This window comes from Protobothrops mucrosquamatus, unplaced genomic scaffold (genome assembly GCF_001527695.2).
Source record: "Protobothrops mucrosquamatus isolate PMUCROS unplaced genomic scaffold, P.Mucros_1.0 scaffold529, whole genome shotgun sequence".
NCBI classification, from domain to species: Eukaryota; Metazoa; Chordata; class Lepidosauria; order Squamata; family Viperidae; genus Protobothrops; species Protobothrops mucrosquamatus.
Window position 1 is genome coordinate 81,924 of NW_015386836.1, and position 19,428 is coordinate 101,351.

Consider the following 19,428-nt stretch of genomic DNA (forward strand, 5'->3'; position numbering starts at 1 on the left):
GTGAAATATTTAATAACAAGTATTGAATGTTTGAGACCCCATAGATATACCTCAGGGAAGGATATGTTTTAAAAACTGCTAAATTATGCCTATTAATGGCTAAATAAATGAAACACACAAAAGGGGATTTAAAAATAGAGAGAAATCACTCACAAACTATTGAACTTACTTTATAGTAAGCAGTCATGTGGTAAAGCAATTCCTCCACTGAGCACTTTTCTTTAAAACCAGCTACATCAGGAACCGAAGAGATTTTTGTCGCTCTTACAGTTCTAAAATCTTCACTATAAATAGTGTCCTGGCAGTATACCACATTTTCCAGTTTAAACTGAGTGGCTATCATATTTTTTGCTTTCTCTTCTTGTGTGAGCTTTAAATCCTCAATATTGCTCTGCAGAACAAAAAACAGTTTAGCATATTTGTGGGATTGAGACAATTATATGGTTTCTTGAGTATTATTTTATGGATTTTCTTCTTCTTTTTGCTTGATTTACAGAGATTTTATTATAAGTTTTGTGGATCACTGTTAAGTCATTCAGAATTTATATGTGTTTCCCAATCCCCAATTTCTATTTAAATATGTTAAAATTCCCCAGCACAATGATTTTCAGGAGGTTTGAGAATTATAAGAATATCAATCCTATCCCTGATGGCTCATTTAAAGTGTACAGAGTTAGAGCACAATTTGAGTTTAGTAAAATTACAGTTTGGGGGGTTTCCCCACAGATCACAGTGCAATTTAGACTGTAGTTTTACTCTGCCCTGAAAAGAGAAAATAAGCCTAATTGGAGAGCAGATAACTCAAGATGGTGAACCAAATTACAATCTATAGGTCAATTCACACCATCTATCATGCCATCAATGCAAATTAACTGTGGTAGGATATAAACATAAGTTTTATTTTCCTTAGTCAGACATGCACGTACACAACTTCATCTGAATTGGACAGTTATCCAGGAAATCTTCCAAAATAATGAATTTATTACAGTGCTTTATTGTTTTCACTTTAAACTATATGGCTACACTTTTGGAAATTCATTGCAGGTACAGCTAATAATTACCCGAGCAACATTGGAGAGAGCACAGTAACTACTAAAGTGTTGGACAGCAAGTCGAAGAAACGTGTTCCGCACAAGTTCTAGAAAAAGAGAGGGAACAATTTAATGACAGGAGCAACTAAAAATATGGGCAGATCCCAATCACACAACATATAATAACTGAACATTCAGCACTTGGATATTGGGATTAAAGCCTTTACACCTCCTTTGAACTATGTAAATATGTATGTTAAAATCAGGAGGAGTGTGTGACATTAGGCATGAAACAAAGTTTCTTCTACAGATCTCTGTTTAAGTCCAATATAATGTCAAGCATGTGTGTGTTTCAGAGAGGGACCCTGGAAAAATCTGAACAATTTTGTACAACATAGTTTTAATATAATATTGATTTATTAACTATATATCTTACATTTTAAATTAAAAATAGAGTTGTGTCAGTGTTCCAATGTCATAACCAAGAACTGTCCACATTAAGCTATTGAGAGACCGCATCTGATACAAAATCTTGCAGCATGCTTAAAAACTAAATGAGGTTTTGAGCCTGTGTCTTCCCAATCCTAGGTCCAATCGTAACTAAAAGCAGCTCCATAATGGCCTGACAAGCCTGTCTCAATCTTCCTGACTGGTCACCTGACATTGGCTTAATCAAATTCCCAACTCAATTTCAAGGCAAGCAAAATCAGTAATATTTTGCTACCAGCTATTTTGGAACAGAAGTCATATGGCTTGTTGTATAATCAGAGATGAGTTTTGGGCATACTAGCAGGGGCAGGAACAACAGCCTTGCTTCTGGTCACTTGCTATCTTTCACCGCAGCTTTTTCTTTTTCAATATTTGCCCTCTGTGCTTGATATTGCCAGCAACATATTGTCTGGATTTCAATATATACATATTAATATAATACATATTACATATTAAGTTCCTTTCTCTCTACCTCATTTTTCTAGCCAATGCTAAAAGGTATCCCATGTTCTAAAATAAACTGAGTCTTCTTTCTCTTTCATTTTCAATGTCAATCTATCCATTTCTGCACACTCTTTTTTTAATTAACACTTCCTCTGTTGGTAGATCTTCATTTTTCCAATATTGAGCGAATACAATTCTTGCTGCAGTTAATATATGTTACCGTTTCTTCCTCGGGGTTCCAAACTTTCCCCTTCCATAAAAGTTCTATGATTATCATAAAACTCCATTGCCTTATGTGGCATATTCATTTTGTATCTTTTCCCATCCCAATTAATTAGGATCCCTTCTGGAATCAGCCATCTAAAATTCACTCCTTTTTCACTTAATTTTCTAGCCAAGAGTTGATATTCTCCTCATATATCTCTTATTCTCCTTGGAATCTGTTTCAGGAATATGATCTCTTTTTTTTGTATTGCAAAGGATCATCTCTCACTCTTCTCAAAATCTCATCTCTTATAGATCTTTTGACAAATCTAACATGTACCTCTCTAGGGACTTTATTTCTTCTCGCATAGCTTGAATTGACTCGAAAAATTTGATCTAACTCTCCTTTCGTTTCTTGTTTTCCGATTTCCAGTGCTTCAGCCAATAGCTCCGTTATCAGATCCGCGAGATCCTCTTCTTTATCCTCTATTATGTTTTGAAATCTTAGGAAATAAGATGCCTTTTCCATTTCCATAACTGCGATCGAGTCTTTCAATTCTCTATTAATCTGCATCAGCTTTTGGTTCTCATCTTTCAGTTCTGCCAACTTTTGATTGGTCTCTAGTGCCTTATCTTTTACTTTTTGAATTCTTTGTTCTTTTTTTGTGACCATCTGTTTAAAGGTTTTCTAGTTGAGAATCTATGTTGTTAATTTTTGGGTTCATTTTATCAAGATTGTTTTTTGTTTCTTCATAGTTTTTCCTTGTATCTTGTTTGTAAGAGGAGGTTGCTTCTTGAATCACTTGTAATGTCGCTTGCATCTCCTTCTGGAAATTGCTAGCTTTTTCTTGTTGGAGCATTGTTTCAACTGATCTCTGGTACACTTAAATTACTTAAATTCGGAACACACATTTTATTTCTGCAATCTCTTGTTTTATATACAGCAACACTGTTTTTCCTCATTGCAGTGTGCAAAAATAATAAATAATAATAAACTAGGCTTTATTGATTATTTGCCAGTTTCCCCATACTGACAGTTTTAATTATTGTCCATCCCATCTCAAGCCCAGTGCCCAGGACTTGATCATCTTCTCTATCTATATATCACAGAATAGAATTAAACACACTATTGTAGGTTTGGTATAGCTGTAAACTATGCTAAATAAAGAGTTATGCTTTTGTACAAAATCATAAAATACAGCATTCAAAAATGTTTTAACACATATCCAATTTAACACTGACTCTAAATCGTAGAGACTCAGTAACCCCTAATTCTTTATGGAATTTTCATCTGTTTTTCTTTTCCTTTTCAGGTACAGTTATAACTTAGATTAGGGTTATGGCTTTCTGCCTGACTGAGACAGTTTTTGGAAAGGGAGCATTTCTGAGGAATCACCTATTCACTTCAGATGACTGTTTTTAACTACAGGTAATCCTAGAGTTATGACCTAATGGAGCCTTCTCATTACAGTAAGAAGTCAAGACGGCTTTAAGTAAACCTTACTTAACTGGTCCCCATTCCTACTCTCCCCAATGCATTTGTTAAGTGGAATCTGGGGTGCCTGAGGGAAGGGGGAGGCCCTAATACAGCACAAGCACACCTGCTTCTGGCCTCCCAAGGCTTCCCCCCATTCACTGAGATACCTAAAGGTGAATGACCACACAGGCGTTGCAACAGATGTAACTTCGGAACTGGATTGTAAGTACCCTTTGGGGTTTTGTTGTAACTTTGAATCATCGCTAAATGATCTGTCATAACTCAAGGATTACCTATAGAGGCTCCAGACATGGTTGGTGTTCATTCTTAAAGACTCCAGTGCTCCTTTTACTGAAATCTTGAGATGAGCTATTCTTCCATTAGAACAAATACATAATAAAAGGGGGAGTTTGTAGGGCATTGCACCTTTCAGTGGAAACTTTCAGCATTGTTGGAACAGCCTTTCCATCAGTGCAACAGGGAGACCTTACGTAGCAGACATAGCCCATACACTGCCAACCCAAGAAGCACAAAAGCCCTTCATAAAATTATACATTTTTCTAGGACTTTGCATCATCATATTCAGTAGGGCTTATTTAAACCCTACATTTTTGTATTAAACAATGCACACCAAAAACTGCAACTACTGGGCAAAATATTCTTAGTCATTCAAAAAAGTATCTCATGCAAATGAGAACATGAAAATTAGAACTTACCTGCAACTTCTTTCAACACTACAATTGCTGGTTCCTCTAGTTGTTTAATTTGCCATTTTATGGCATCCTCAAAGACTTTGAAATTGACAAACCCTGGAAGTTCTCTGCCACGGGATATATGGTGAAAATTCCCAGTTCCTCCATATGTAAAATTATTTACTGCAAAATAAGTTTTTTACTTTATTTTACAAACACCTGTATCACTCACATGAACAATTCTAAAATCTAAAGTATCAGTGTAAAATATCATGTCTAAATAATACTAAACATCCCACAGATTCAACCCAAACAATCCAATGTATAAAAAGCAAAGCATATCCCACAGCAACTTCCCCATCTCTGAATATCAAATACCAATGAAAAAGAAGCCTCTATGTTGGTTTACGTAACTCCAGCACCAAAGGAATTAGGTAAGTCTCTGGACCAACACCTTCCACAAATTTCAGACAGCCCCAGGAAAGACTGTATGTCCTTTCTTACAGTTTACCTCACAGAACAAACACAGTAATTCTAAACGCCCTAATTTAACACAGCTGCATCATATAGGCTTTATAAGTGACTTGTACTTTCAATTGGGCTTAGAAGCAAAAATTGGTGTTATAATACAAGAGCTGGATTCATGGGCCAGCAATCTGGCCACAGTATTCTGTACCACAGCAATTTTTGGCAATTGTCTTGGAGAAGATTCTGGATGTTAATGTTCAAAAAGTATTTGGACAGTTAATAAAGCTCTGGCCATAATATGCACAGGATTTTAAAATTGCCTTCTTGTTTCTCTTATCGGCCATATTTCATCTATGGCTAGAAAGGGAATGGCCCTTTCTGCTTTTATTTATTGGTTTGTTTATGTATGTCGTACGGTATAACAGAATACATCATTAATGCATAAAATTCACAAAACAGTATATAAAATGTTTATCAAAATATAAAACACCACAACAGTGAATTACAGTGGTATCTTGGTACCTGTTGGTAATTCATTCTGGAAGATGCGACAAATACTAAAGCCGATGGGTGCCAAGAAAACCATGTGACCCATTATTTTTGCTGGAAGAAATAATGAGTCACGGGGAAGCCGACATCAGCAAGTTCTTCCTCGCACGTCAATTACTGGAAGGAAGATAACTACTGGGATAAGATTTCTGCTTCAAAACACATTGAATACTGAATTTGATGAATTCTGAAGCAGTTGAGTGCTGAGGTATGGCTGTATTTTAAAAATGTACAATACAAACGATGAATAAAATTAAATTATGTATGAGCAATTACTAGAGTGGCTAAGCCCATGGCTGCATAACTAAATCGTTTAGCTCAAGGGTCTTCAAACTTGGCCCTTTTATGACTTCTGGACTTCAACTCCCAGAATTCCTCAGCCAGCATGTACTGGCTGAGGAATTCTGGCAGTTGAAGTCCACAAGTCATAAAAGGGCCAAGTTTGAAGACCCCTGGTTTAGCTATTGTACAGCAGAATTCCTCAAGATGTAGTTCTTGCAGGAATATAGGGAACCTTCTGAGGGGGCAAAATACATTGCAATATGATATAAAGTTTGTGGGGCATTCCCAGTCAGTTAGGATTATCAACCAACCCCCACATTTGTAGTTCCAATATTGGTACCTTTTATTTTGTGTACGGTTGGGAACGTTCCAGTTTTTTCTTCTGATTGAGATATTTCTACAAGTAAAAAAACAAAAAGGTAGTGACTTACTTGACCCATGCTCATTTCCTAATTAGCACATGAATACTTCCATATAGTTTTCTTGGCAACTGCATGGAAATGTTTCTGACTTCCTTTTCTAGTGTGTATCCTGGAGTCTCTCATTCAAAAACAAACTAATCTGTTTAGTTCCAAAGCTGAGATAAAATTGGCTAGATATCACTATTTTTTGAGATATACAGTAGCTATAAAATTAGTCTCTTTTTCATGCCTTTCCCACTTATGCGTTTAACAGTTCTTTAAACTCAAAGCTGTGTATTCTTTTATGTAATTTTGGTTGCTCCCAGTAAAGGTTTGAGCTGTGATTTTTTCCCCCATGGATCAACACAGATGTAATTTCTTTATGTTTTTGTCTCTATAGACAAAAACATCAGAGTGGATTTTGTGAAAAAAAATATTATCCAAAGCCGTGTTCTGTTTTCAGTAGCTATTGAATTTGTATTAATTATGACCACTTATGAAAAACAAACACAATGGATTCAAACTTCTTGTCTGTGTATCCTGTGTATCCTGATCTTCAAATCTACCACCCAGCATTTTTTAAGCAGCTACAATTCCAATTTTCTTACTTGAAATCTTGCTAGATTTTGGGATACAGCATTCTTTTTCAAAATCTCAGGAACTTTACAAAATCATGTGAGATTGGTAATCTGAAAATTTTGAAAATTTAAATTTTAAATATTTTTTTAAAAATATTTAACTCGGGATCTCTTGATGCCACCTATACAATTATATGTGCCATGAAGCCCTGAATTATGTTTTGAGTGACACTATAGTGGCACATATAAGAAAAATATTTGGGAATCACTGCTTTAGAAAGTCTGTAAAATAAAGAATAACTTTGTAATCTTTCCAGTTCGTATCTATCAAGAATTGGGTCCAAGCAAAAGGTCTATGATCCAAGATTGCTCTAAGTGAAAGGGATTTATGTTCCATGGAAAATGGCTATAGGCTGCAGATCCTCTATACGGAACCTCTCATACTCATTGTGGGAGTAAGAATTAGAAACTTATAAGTTAAGGGCTTTTGCAAATGACTTGTATTGGTTTTGGAAGATTCTTTAGAGGGCATTGAAATAGGAATGGGCAAATTAAAAGAATTTGGTGTTTTAGCAGGGTTCAAGATTAATAAATAGATCTTAACAAAAATAGGAATAGAGAAGATCAAACAGAATAAAAAGGGTTTTAAGATTGAGTAGTAGATAAACATATGGGTATCATTATGGATAAGAACTCTTTGTTATTTCAAAATAATTAAAACATGGAATGAAGTTAAGAAAGACATGGTTAAGGGGGGACAAATAAAAATGAATGGCTTGCCTAAAATGGTATTGTTTTTTCTGACAATATCTGTTTTGATTACTGAAGGACAGCTTAAGCCAGTGATGGCGAATCTTTTAGAAACCGAGTGCCCAAACTGAAACCCAAAATCCACTTATGTATCATTGGGTGCTGGGTGGGTGTGGCCCATTAGGTGGGTGTGACTGTGGTGGTAACGGCAGACTGGGTGGCACTAAAAAGTTCAATCAATCAATTCCAACTTTGCAAGATTTTTTTTTCCGCGAGAAGCCGAAATTGATTGACTGATTGAACCTTTTTTTTCCACACAGCAGTGGACTAAAGCGAAAAGGTTTTATAAAACCAGCTGAAGGCCTAGGAGTGGGGTGATGGTGCGTGTGCCCACATAGAGGGCTCTGCATGCCACCTGTGGCACCCATGCCATAGATTCACCACTACGGGTTTAAGCAATAGCAGGACATGTCTAAATTTGTGTGGCAGGAAAAACACATAAAATATAAGGCGTTAAAAGATGCAAAGTAAAGAGGATTGGGTTTTTAATCTTCCTTCTTACAGATTTTCAGTAACACCTATACAAAAGTTATATAGAGAATCTCTCATATTAACAAACCTACCTGAATGTGTAACAATAAAGCATATCCAGAACTGAAGCTTCTCATGTTGAAACTAAGCACCCACTAACAGAAAAACACATAACTGAATTGAGTTTACCTATAGCGTTATCATTAATTGTATCTTGCCATTGATTAAATGCCTGTCGAATATCTGTAATTGTTCTTTTGCTCTTTGAATATTTTATATCCTCTTCTCCATGTACAATTTTTAAGAGGTCCTTATTAAAATCATTGATTTTCTGGGGGAAAAATACAAAATAATATAATTTTAAAAATAAGATTACCAGCTAAAATGATAATACAAACTACATGTTCCAGAAGGATAGTTACTCTCCATGCAATTTCCAGGAACCTCTAAATATAAAAACCTGGGTATAACATTCTGAAAGATCAGTCCTGAAGGAATTGGAATAGCTGGAGAAGTCCCAGATGCTTTGCTTTAAGGCTGGCAAGCAGATAAGTGGTGATTGGAGGTAAGTTGGGGGTTTGTGAGCACTGCTGAGGGTAGAGGGTTGTGGTTTTTTTTTTTCATTTTTAGCACTAACTTTTGTATTTATGATTTTATTATGCTTCAAAAACATCAATAAAAGGAAACAAGCAAAAAAAAAGAAAGTAGAAAAAAGAATCAGGGAGCAAGCAAAATAAAACTGAAAAAAAAGAAAAAGAAAAAATGGCTTTGAACCTTTTTTCGTACGAATATACAGTAGATAAAAAACATGCCCAACTTATATCCCCAAAACTAAGAATGTCTACCTTACTTTTATAATTCCATATAATTCTAATTATCAAATCCCAAAAACAAAATTGCATTTGATTTTCTTGCAAAAAAGTCAAAGTGGCTTCATTAGCAATTCATCACTGTCTCTTACAGCGCAACCAGATACGTCTTCATTTCACATTATACCACATTTTCTATCATCTCTAAATCCCCAGCTCTCTTTATTAATCATCAAAGAGGAATAAGAAGTCACCTCCCTGTCATTCAACTCATCAGCTAATTGGGGAAACCTCCATTTCCATAATATGTTCATGAATGACAGTCCGGAGGGCAGGATTGATTACATGTTTCCTCCTTAAATCTGGAAGAAGAAAAAGCCACCCAACCCCGCCAGTTTATTGCTTCTGGTGAGAAAAATGGTGATTTAGCCATCACCAAAGGGAAGCAGTATCCAACATTTTTAGCTTATCCTTTAATTTCTTTTTTTCCCTTCCTTCCTCTATATTAGTATTAGTTTTTTAAATCTTCTTCCCGTATTTGGGCAGACATGGTGCATAAAAAACAAAACAAAAAAAACCACTCAAGACAATCTCCTTCCCTGATACAGCTGACAAAGTGAGAAAGAGCCTGTGGCCTAGGGGTCAACACAGCTGCCTAATGTGCAAGCAGCCCAGGTTCGAATCTCAGAAGGGTATGGCTGGCTGATGAGAGCCAATTAGCTCAAAATAGCTATACCATTTTGGATTCCAAAATGTCTTTTTTATGGACAATTATTGTCAAAGTTTATGAAATCTTTCAGAAAAGAGTAAAGTGCAGAATAAAGAAGAGTAAATGCAGATGGACAAGAATAAGCAGCCATTTTGCAGTTCTTTAATTGTGGTTTGGTCTTGTTTCCCTGTACTCAGCTGTTACTAATTCCTAGGTTCCATTACCCAATTGACCCTCCCAAATCCTATCACCCTTCAAAGCCAAGAGCAAACCAATGACAGAAAATAAATATGCAAGTGTTGTGAGTCCTTGCCTGCCAGCCGATCCAGCAGCAGAGTCAGATGAATCTGCTGGGTTCATATGAGAGTCTGTGGAAGGCTCTGAGGAGCAAGAAGACAGAGCTAGATGTGACCCTGGGCTCATCTACTCACGCTCAGGCAGAGAGACAGCTGGGTTTGGGGACTGAACTGAGTGAAGAGAAGGAACAGTTGGGGCCTGTTCCAGATGTGCGGATGCGCAGAGAGGAGAGGCATGCAGGAAAACGGAGGGCGGTGGGGCGACTCTCCAGGAAAAGTAAAAGACTCTATGAAGCCATGCCCTGGCAGAACTATGAAGAGGAGAGGCGTGGGAGGGTCTTGTTGTTGAAGGCAACCATTCATGCTACAGCTTCATGCTTCTATTGTTGGATTTCTTGCCTCAGGATTCTTGGATATTTAATCAGGTTTATTGGATTTCTGTATGTTTGAGTGACTTGAACCTTGAACTTTCCTGCTGAGAACTCAGAGACTGATCTTATTTGTTTCTACAGCTAAAGGACTGGTTGGAGTTTGTTCCATAAGAGCTGTGTCAAAATAAAAGGGGTTTATTTTCTTACAAAGTCCTGCCTTGTTCCATGCACAGGGGTTTTCCTCGCAAGTAAGCAGTTGAGCAGTACTCATGTAGGCTAGGAGAGAACAGCAAGTATTTCAGTCTGCCCAATATAGCGACAAGCTCCCGATGATATAGTTGTGTATTTTGGCCATTTTGTACACATAACACAACAGTAAGCGCCTAGCAACAATACTGATTAACAAGGATACAATTTGTTTCATGACTGGGTTAGGTACAAACTCACATCTGCCTTTATTTTTTAATATATAATTAATCTTACTTGCACAAAAAAATATTTCTTGTCTTCTAAGGATTCAGGAACACCTTCACCATACTTCTGAAGTTTTTTATGAATTACCTCAAGGCTGTTTTCTATTTGCTCTTCTAAAGTTGGCAGTGATTTCTGCAACAAAAACAAAATTAACTAAAGGAAAGGTGTAAAACTGTAATCCTATGCAAGTTCAGAAATTTTAAATATTGTGGATTGACAGAAACATTTATCTGACATTTTGAAGTAGGAAGCTACCAATTTTAGCAGCTGCCAAGCAATATAACAATATTCACACACACATACATACACAAAGCCTGGTCCTAGGAATCTTTCTTACAGTATGAATTAGATGCCTAAGGATAGAAATATGCATGCATATATAGTCATAATGTATTGTCTTAGGAGTGCAGTTTGAGTAGGATGCAAATTTGCCCACCAAATGCTTCATCCTTTCTACAGAGAGCTAATTGGGATTCTGATACATGCATCTCAGTACAGGACAATCAGAATCATGGTGTGAAATTGCACATGTAACACAATGATATCTTTCCTCTTCAACCTTGAATGAATTGAGAGTTCCTTACCTGAATGTGTTCAGTGAGCTCTTGTGTAAGCTTTTCTGCCAGAAGTGGGATGGTAGCTCTGCCTTCTTCCAAAAGAAGACTGGAGGAGATCAGAGTGAGTAAAATTCAAGAGTTACTCAATAATATTGAAGTTATCATTTGTATCATCTCAGCGTTCCTCAATGTCTTTCAGATGGACTGGGATTATATGCTCTGTAGGTTAAGCCGTGAGCTCAAATAATTTGGTGGTAATTTGAAACGAAGTAATTTGAGCATCATTCACTAACTAGAAGTGCTAAGCGCATGAGAGAAAAATATCTTTGCCCAGTTCACAGATGAAACTTCATCGGTCTTTAGTTTATATGCAGGCATATTCATAGAGACACTCACAAACTATGATGTACAAAGGAACACATTTTGCAAAACAATGTTCAGGAATTATTTCTAAATACTACCTGAAAAACTTGTGCTCTTCAAAAAATTCTCTCTCTTTCTTGATTGCATCCCCCAAGCTCAGTTTATTAGTGAGGTCACTTTGCCCACGACATTTAACAATCATGTATCCTTTTTTCAGAGGCACTCTTTGATTCCGGACAATATCAATGGTCTCATCCTCAGTTCCTTCGTCAATCAAATCAGGCTTTGTTAGAATACCTATGAAATAATTGACGTAAAAGAAAGACACGCTCATTTACTTGAGAAAGGCTGGAACTTAATCCAATGAAGGCCACTTCATTTCTGAATCACATTCAGTCTGGAAAAATGAGTCTCCCTAAACATGCACACCCACCAAGTAGCTATTTATCTCTCCTCACTGCTGGGGTTGAAGAAGTGGGCTTTCAAGTAGCTTTAAGCTTTACGGGCTGTAAAGCACCATTTCTGAGGCCATTATGACTTTGAATGGTCGTTAAATGACTAGCTGTAAGTCAAGGACTTCCTGTATGCAGAGATGTTGAAAATTAACAAGGGGTTCACAAACTTTTAAGCACCACAGTAGTTTTGCCCTCTAGAAATACCTGCTGTTATCCTTTCACAACTCAAAAGTAAATGGTTGTTAAGTGAATCTGGTTTCCCCCATTGACTTTGCATGTTGGAGGCTGGCTGGGATGGTTGCAAATACCAATCATATGACCCCAAGACACTGCAACTGTTGTAAATAGATGCCAGTTGACAAATGTCTGAATTTTGATCACATGATTGCACGGACACTGAAGTAGTCATAAATGTGGGAACTGGTCACAAGTCATCCTTTTCAATGCTGTCGTAACTTCTTGCACTACTCAGAAAATAGCTACCCGTGTAGCAGCACAAAGTAAGGGGGAGGCAGGTTTGCTCATATAACACCTTTGTTCTGTTGGCTGCACTGACCTCTATTTTCTTTCCAGATGCAATTCAAGATGCTGGTTATTACCTTTAGCACCCTATATTGCACAGGGCCAGGTTATCTGGAAGGCCACCTTTCCCTAATGATATCTATCTGTTCTACCAGGTCAAATAGGGTAGGCATGCTCCTAATCCCTTCCCATAAATATTGCCATCTTGTGGGAGCTTGGAAGTGTATCTTTCCCATGGCAGTGCTGGGATAAGAGGAGGTGACTGCATATCAGAGATATGACTGAGCGCCAGTTTTTTTGTTGTTTTTAATGTGTTTAGTTTTTATAATTTTAATATGCTTTTGTGCTGTTTTAACCTTTAATTGGGAGGCACCCAGAACTGGTTATAAGGAGGCAGCTATATAAATGTTTTAAACAGATAAATAAAAAATGAACTTCAAACATTCACTAAACAAATGAATGCAATTTCAGGATAATCTGTGTGAGAATATTTGAAATATACAACTGCATTAATAACCAGAAATTTAATAAAATCAGGCTTCCGACAACTTTTTTTTTTTAAAAAAAGCTTTACATTTTTAATAAAAAATCATTTACAATAGTATCCTATTCCGTGAGCAGAAAAAAATCTTTTAACGATCTCATTAACTTACCAAGCGTTCTCTCTCCTTCGGGATCTACTGTTTGAGCCATTTTCAATGCCTCTGTAGTAGCAATATCAACATTACTTGGAACCACAACCAAATTTATGGTTTCTTGTTTGGTAATATAACTTTGAATTAATTTCATGATCTGTAATTAAATTGTATTTTATGTCAGGCATGGGTAGAGGATAAAATTATTTTCAAAGAAGCTGGAAAGAACAAATAATTTATTCTATCAAGTCTACCATAACTATATATAAAATTTCAGTACTGTAATGTATAGTACATAATCTGCAACTTACTTTAATCCCTACCTCACCCCCAAATTCTGTTTTACAGATGCTGCTTCTATGTGGAGCATTCAAAATCTATGAAGGAGCAACAATGTGCCTGTCCATTTTATCCAGATATCGAGTATCCTCTGCCCAGAGCCTTATATATCAAGAGCAGGAAGCCTAAGCAGGGAGACACTGTAGGGTTCCATACATCTGGATATCATGATTACTAGGTTGGAGATATTATTCAGTTCCACTGGCATTCCAAGATGCATTAAATAGACAGCATGAACTCAACAGAATTTCTGGAATCCATTTATGGAATAAAGATCAACTAAAGGAAAGATAAATTCTATAGATATAGTAGTCCTCGCTTAGCGACAATTGGGACAGGCAACTCGGTCATTAAGTGCCACCATCACTAAGCAGAAACTCATGTGATCACAATCACCTTAATCCTGATCTGGTCATTAAGTGAAGTGCCACAGTCACCAAGTGAAACATCTCATGAACACAATTATTTTACTTCTGCATCTCTGTTAACTCTGCTTGTCATAAGCCAATTGCAAAGCACACAAATGGTGATCACGTAACTGCAGGATGCTGCAATAAATGTATCTGTAGGAAAGCCATGTTTTACACCATTGTAACTTCAAATGGTCACTAAATGAGGCAGTCATTAATGGAGGACCAACTGCACATCTCCCTCCTGAAATGTATAAAGATCTTTCCTAGCAAAAAGGAGCAGTAAACAGTTGATAATTATTCAGTTGACAATCAGATACCTATCACTCTACAAAATCTTTTTTGTTTTACCTGATGGCCAATGTCTTGTGGTTGATTACCCACTGCCACTCTTGTAATTCCTGGAAGATCAATTAAGGTGAGATCTGGAACATCTGGAGAACTAATTTCCAGGGTAATTAATTTGTTACTAATACTCAGTCCTTCGCCAGCTATTGCATTCTGGGCTATATTGTGTGAGGTAAAACAAAAACAGCAGACTCAGTTATAGGAAACTCCTTATACAGAGCAGTTTTATCAACCCATTTGTTTTAAAAGACCTCTGAAGAAAACAGACAAGCATATATTTTTAAACAGGCTTGTTTCCTGCAATAGGAATACAATTTGAAATTTCTAACAGCAGCAAACATGATTGAATATTTAGATTAAAAATCAAGGGAATAAAAAATCAAATATAAAATACATGTTTTGAAGCGAAACTACTATAAACTACTAGTGTAGACCTTCATTTTACTTCTATCCTTCACTACAATTACAGAACTATTGTAAGCTAGAATTCTATCTATACTGATCATTTTAAGGAAAACAAAACCCCTTATTATTGTCACTGAATGTTACCTCTCCTAACTGCAACTTCCACCTCTGATGGATCTTTCAGTTCCACCTCTGTTTCCAGATACATCATTTTCCCCTTCCATTCCTTTGTATTGTTTTTTTTTTTCATCTTGAGCTCCAAGGGGCATCTGGTAACAATTCCTGCAATGTTAAAACATTTTTCTTAATTTTATAGATATCTATTTTATTAGATATTTAACAACATAATCAAGAAGAGAAGCAGAAAGAAAAATAAGAAGTAAATACCGTACTGTCTATTTCTTGGTTTCTGGGTTGTTTTTTTGCATAGTTTAAAAAAAATTAATTTGCAAAGTTTTAAAATTTTAAGCCTACTTTAATTTTTAAAATTTAAATCTATTCTTAATGCCACTCAACTATGTGCTAGGTAGTAACTGTCTTTGGATATGATTACAGGGTTGTTGTTTTTATACACACAGAAGCCATCCAGTTTGGAAAATTAGCATATACTGATTGGATTCAGTTGAAGCCAATCTGAATATAAGAAGGAAAATAAGTAAAGAATGGCCTGATTTACATGTTTTGATTAGAAAAATATGGAAGTTCACATTTGTTCTAGGCTCCTGAAATTCAGAAAGCTAACTGAGCACCTCTCAAAAGCTTCATTCCAATTGAAAACCTGTCTATGACAGATGGTTCTCAAGACGAAATATAAACCCCATTCCCCTGGTACAATAATAAGACTTGTAGACCAACATATCTGAATTGTACCGGCTGGGGAAATCTGTTTGATATTCAAAGAAGAAAAGCTTTGGGAAAATTCTCACCACTGCCTCTAGGAAGAGCAACTCCAGACAAGGCCTCTAGAACTGAACTTTTTCCAGAGCTCTGATCTCCAATCACAGCAATTGCTGGCAACGCCAAGTCCTTTTCCACTCCAAGGGCCCTCAGTGAATCAATGAGGTCAATACAGGGGCGGACCTTCTCTTCATATTGGCTGCACAAATTATTTTCTGCCTCCTAAGGAAACAAAACAAAATACCAAGTTGCCTCCTCTACTGATCTTGGAATTAACTCTTTCTTAATTTGGAAATCTCATCCCAAATGAGTTGGAATTGTACTTCCCATGAAAAAAGAACATAGGTACAGATAGTCCTCGCATTCTGACTGCCTTGGGCAACAACTTTTCAAAGTTACGGCAGTGGAAAAAAGAACACAACTTTGGGGCCGATCTTTGCATTTACCATCGTTGCAGCATGATGTGATTGTCATCACTGGCTTATGATAAGCATAGTTAATAGAGAAGGTATAAATAAAAGCATGTCATGATCATGTGATTTTTCACTTAACAACCACAGTCCTTCACTTAATCACCCAAGGGGAAATAAGTCTATCATGGTCATGTGATTTTCCACTTAGTGCCAAGTTTTCAGCCCCAATTGTGGTTGCTAAACATTGGCTACTTGTATAGCTTTGCTGTTTTTAGTGTTTTAGGGGTATTATCCAAAATACGATTTTATACATATGTACATACATATATATTAAAGTAGCATGTAGACCTACAGTGAGGGAAAAAAGTATTTGATCCCCTGCTGATTTTGGATGTTTGCCCACTGACAAAGAAACGATCAGTCTATAATTTTAATGGTAGGTTCATTTTAACAGTGAAAGACAGAATTAAGAAAAAAAAAAAATCAGAAAAACGCATTTCAAAAAAGTTATAAATTGATTTGCATTTTAATAAGTAAAATAAGTATTTGATCCCGTATCAATCAGCAAGATTTCTGGCTCTCAGGTGTCTTTTATACAGGTAACGAGTGGATATTAGGAGCACTCTCTTAAAGGGAGAGCTCCTAATCTCAGCTTATTACCTGTATAAAAGACATCGATCGGAGACTTCCGGTGGCAGGCGCCTTCGCTGGACGCAGCTGTTTGCTGCTCCCGCCTGTTTCTGCGTAAAAGCCGTTTTGACAGCCTGCATCAGCTGTCAAACGGCTTGATACCTTTCCCCTGGGCATAGGGGGAAAGGTGAGCTGCCCGAGGTAGGAGTTGAGTTCCCGAGTCGTCCCTTGTGGACGATGTAGGTGAGNCGATGATTTGATACTTTTCAGCAAGAAGTGAAAGTGATTTCCGGTTTGAACTTTTGTTATTTCTAACCGGCGCATTACATGCTTTGGCTGAATTTTTTATAAGACTTTTTAACAAATTGGATTATATTGTAAACATGGCTTCGAAAAAGACTGCGCCCTCGATCGTAAAATACACATCTTCGATGGTTCAGACACCTCAATCAACTTCAAAAACTACCCACTTGTCACACCCTCCATCTTCGTCTCCACCGCCCTCTGGTAAAGAAATGCAGGATTTGATGGCCGCAACTATTAAGCAAATGACTGAGATGTTTCAAGAAATGGATGTTAAAATGCAAAATAGATTTGACCAATTATCACAGAAGCAAGATGATTTGGCACAGAAGCAAGATGATTTGGCACAGAAGCAAGATGATTATTGTTCTAACGTGGCAGTTGCCTTTAAAGGTTTGGCGGATTATGTTGATGCAATAGCAGAAAGGGTGGAGCAGAATGAGCAAAAAGCAGAAGGAAGTGACCAGAGATTTGAACTTGTAGAGGAGGGTCTGGAAAACGTTAGAAGTGATGTGCTGATCGCCCAATTTCGGGACATGGAATTTGCAATTCGGATTCGTGGGTTAGCTGAAGATTCAAAGGAGAACTTAAGACAAGTAATTGCAGATGCACTTGGGGATGCCTTATCGTGCGGCCAGGAAATTTATTTTGAAATAGAGCGTGTGTTCAGGGTAAACTCCTGGATTGCAAAGCAAAAGAATTTACCAAGAGATATTGTGATATATTTTACAAGAAAGTCTAGACGCAATGAAATAATGCAGCTCTTTTATCAACAGAGATTTAAAATTTTGAATCAAGACATTATTCTCTTAAAGGAAATTCCAGCAAAAATACTTAGAGCGCGCAGAGATTATGCCTTTTTGACACAGGAGCTGAAGCTCAGACAAATACATTTTAGATGGGATATACCTGTGGGCATAATTGTAACGATAAATGGCAAACGCTATAGGATTAATTCGATTAGCAACGCTAAAGACTTCATGGCGTCTGTTCTACAATCAGAACGCCCACCTACACCTCAGAGGGTTGATGTGCCTGAGCAGATGATTGTGGATTTTCCTTCTGCCTCGGTTCAAGATCTAGATGAAAGCTCAAAAACTAATGGAAAGGAACAGAGAATTACGCGCGCAGCTCATAGACGTAAAGAAAAGGAAAGACAGATGACAGCTCGACCACCAGCTGATAGCCCTCCAGCTGATTGTCAAATACCGGTTATTTCGCAGCCAGTAGGCGGCGCTCGTCCTAAGGTCTTTGTGAAATCATATGCGGCTACTCTCGTCAGTGGAATAAATCCTCCTAATGTGTAAGTTAACATCATGGAATGTAGGGGGGCTCAACGTTCCCCATAAAAGACGCAAGATTTTTCATTACTTAAGACATTTTAATAATGACATTATATGTTTACAAGAGACTCATATTGTGGCCAAAGATCAAAAACTATTATTGAACTCTAAGTTTGGAGAGCTGTTTGCTGCATCTGCCTTAAAAAAGAGAGCGGGGGTTGCAATGTATATTAAAAGTCATCTTTCACCTGTTTTAAAAGATGCTGATAAAGAAGGAAGATACTTATTTGTGGAAATAAACTTAAATGGAAGAAAGTGCTTAATAATAGGGGTTTATGCACCCAATCAACCTGTAGCTCAAAAGCAATTTTATAGACATTTACATCAGAAAATTGTGGCAATGGACTATAACTCTTTGATTGTTATGGGAGATTGGAATGGCGTTCTGGATACGTTAAAAGATAAAAAAACAACTTCTAAGGATGTAACCCTTTCCAGATTACCTAAGTCCTTTTTTGCTATGAAAGATAACTTAGAATTAATGGATGTCTGGAGGTCACAACACATCAATGAACGTGATTTTACCTTTTTTTCTCATAGACATGATTCTTTTTCAAGGATTGATTTTGTTCTGACATCGACTGACTTACTTTTAGAATGTAACAAAACCAAAATTTTTCCTAGAACCTTGTCTGATCACAGTATGGTTTGGATGGAGATTGGTCAAAAAATAAAGAGGAAATCTTGGAGAATAAATGAAAATTTGTTTAACTATGAGGATAAGGTTAAGGCTTTGAAGATAGCTATGGAAGAGTTCTTTCAACTTAATATGCATAAGGAAACTTCTATAAATATTGTTTGGGATGCTGGAAAGGCCTATTTAAGAGGAATACTAATTGCTATGAATAATGCCTACAAACGTAAGCAAACTCAGACTAGATTTAACTTGGAAAAAGAAATTGGGATGAAGGAAAAACTATTATTACAACGACCAACAGATATTAACTTAAAAAATTCTATTAAAATGCTTAAAGATCAATTTAATTTATTAATTGCAGATCAGGTGGCCACCAACTTGAAGTATATTAAACATAATACATTTGCTAACGCAAATAAACCTGGAAGGTGGTTGGCCTACCAAATACGTAAAAGACAGAAAGCGAGACTTATATCTAAAGTTTTGGTCAAAGAGCGTGAAATTCATCAACAGGAAATGATTAAAAAGGCATTTACTGAATTTTATTCGCATTTGTACTCATCAGAAACTATAAATAGTAAGGATATTGATAAATATTTACAATCTTCACCCATAT

At 36.7% G+C, this 19,428-nt stretch overlaps 1 protein-coding gene across 2 annotated transcripts in view; it reads right to left on the reverse strand.

The window, feature by feature from the left end:
- LOC107288319 (interferon-induced GTP-binding protein Mx) overlaps window positions 1-19,428 on the reverse strand; it is a 30,324-nt gene that overhangs the window by 4,577 nt on the left and 6,319 nt on the right. Inside the window, exons 3-14 of one of the 2 annotated variants that reach the window (XM_015816926.1) lie at window positions 15,516-15,708; window positions 14,734-14,871; window positions 14,188-14,342; window positions 13,106-13,244; window positions 11,574-11,772; window positions 11,140-11,218; window positions 10,565-10,687; window positions 8,086-8,227; window positions 5,977-6,033; window positions 4,362-4,520; window positions 1,062-1,138; window positions 170-391 (exon numbers count right to left, since the gene is read on the reverse strand). In XM_015816926.1, coding sequence (XP_015672412.1) covers window positions 170-391; window positions 1,062-1,138; window positions 4,362-4,520; window positions 5,977-6,033; window positions 8,086-8,227; window positions 10,565-10,687; window positions 11,140-11,218; window positions 11,574-11,772; window positions 13,106-13,244; window positions 14,188-14,342; window positions 14,734-14,871; window positions 15,516-15,708 — 1,683 coding nt within the window. The remainder of the gene's footprint in view (window positions 1-169; window positions 392-1,061; window positions 1,139-4,361; window positions 4,521-5,976; window positions 6,034-8,085; window positions 8,228-10,564; window positions 10,688-11,139; window positions 11,219-11,573; window positions 11,773-13,105; window positions 13,245-14,187; window positions 14,343-14,733; window positions 14,872-15,515; window positions 15,709-19,428) is intronic. The other variant, XM_015816927.1, reaches the window with a different exon arrangement.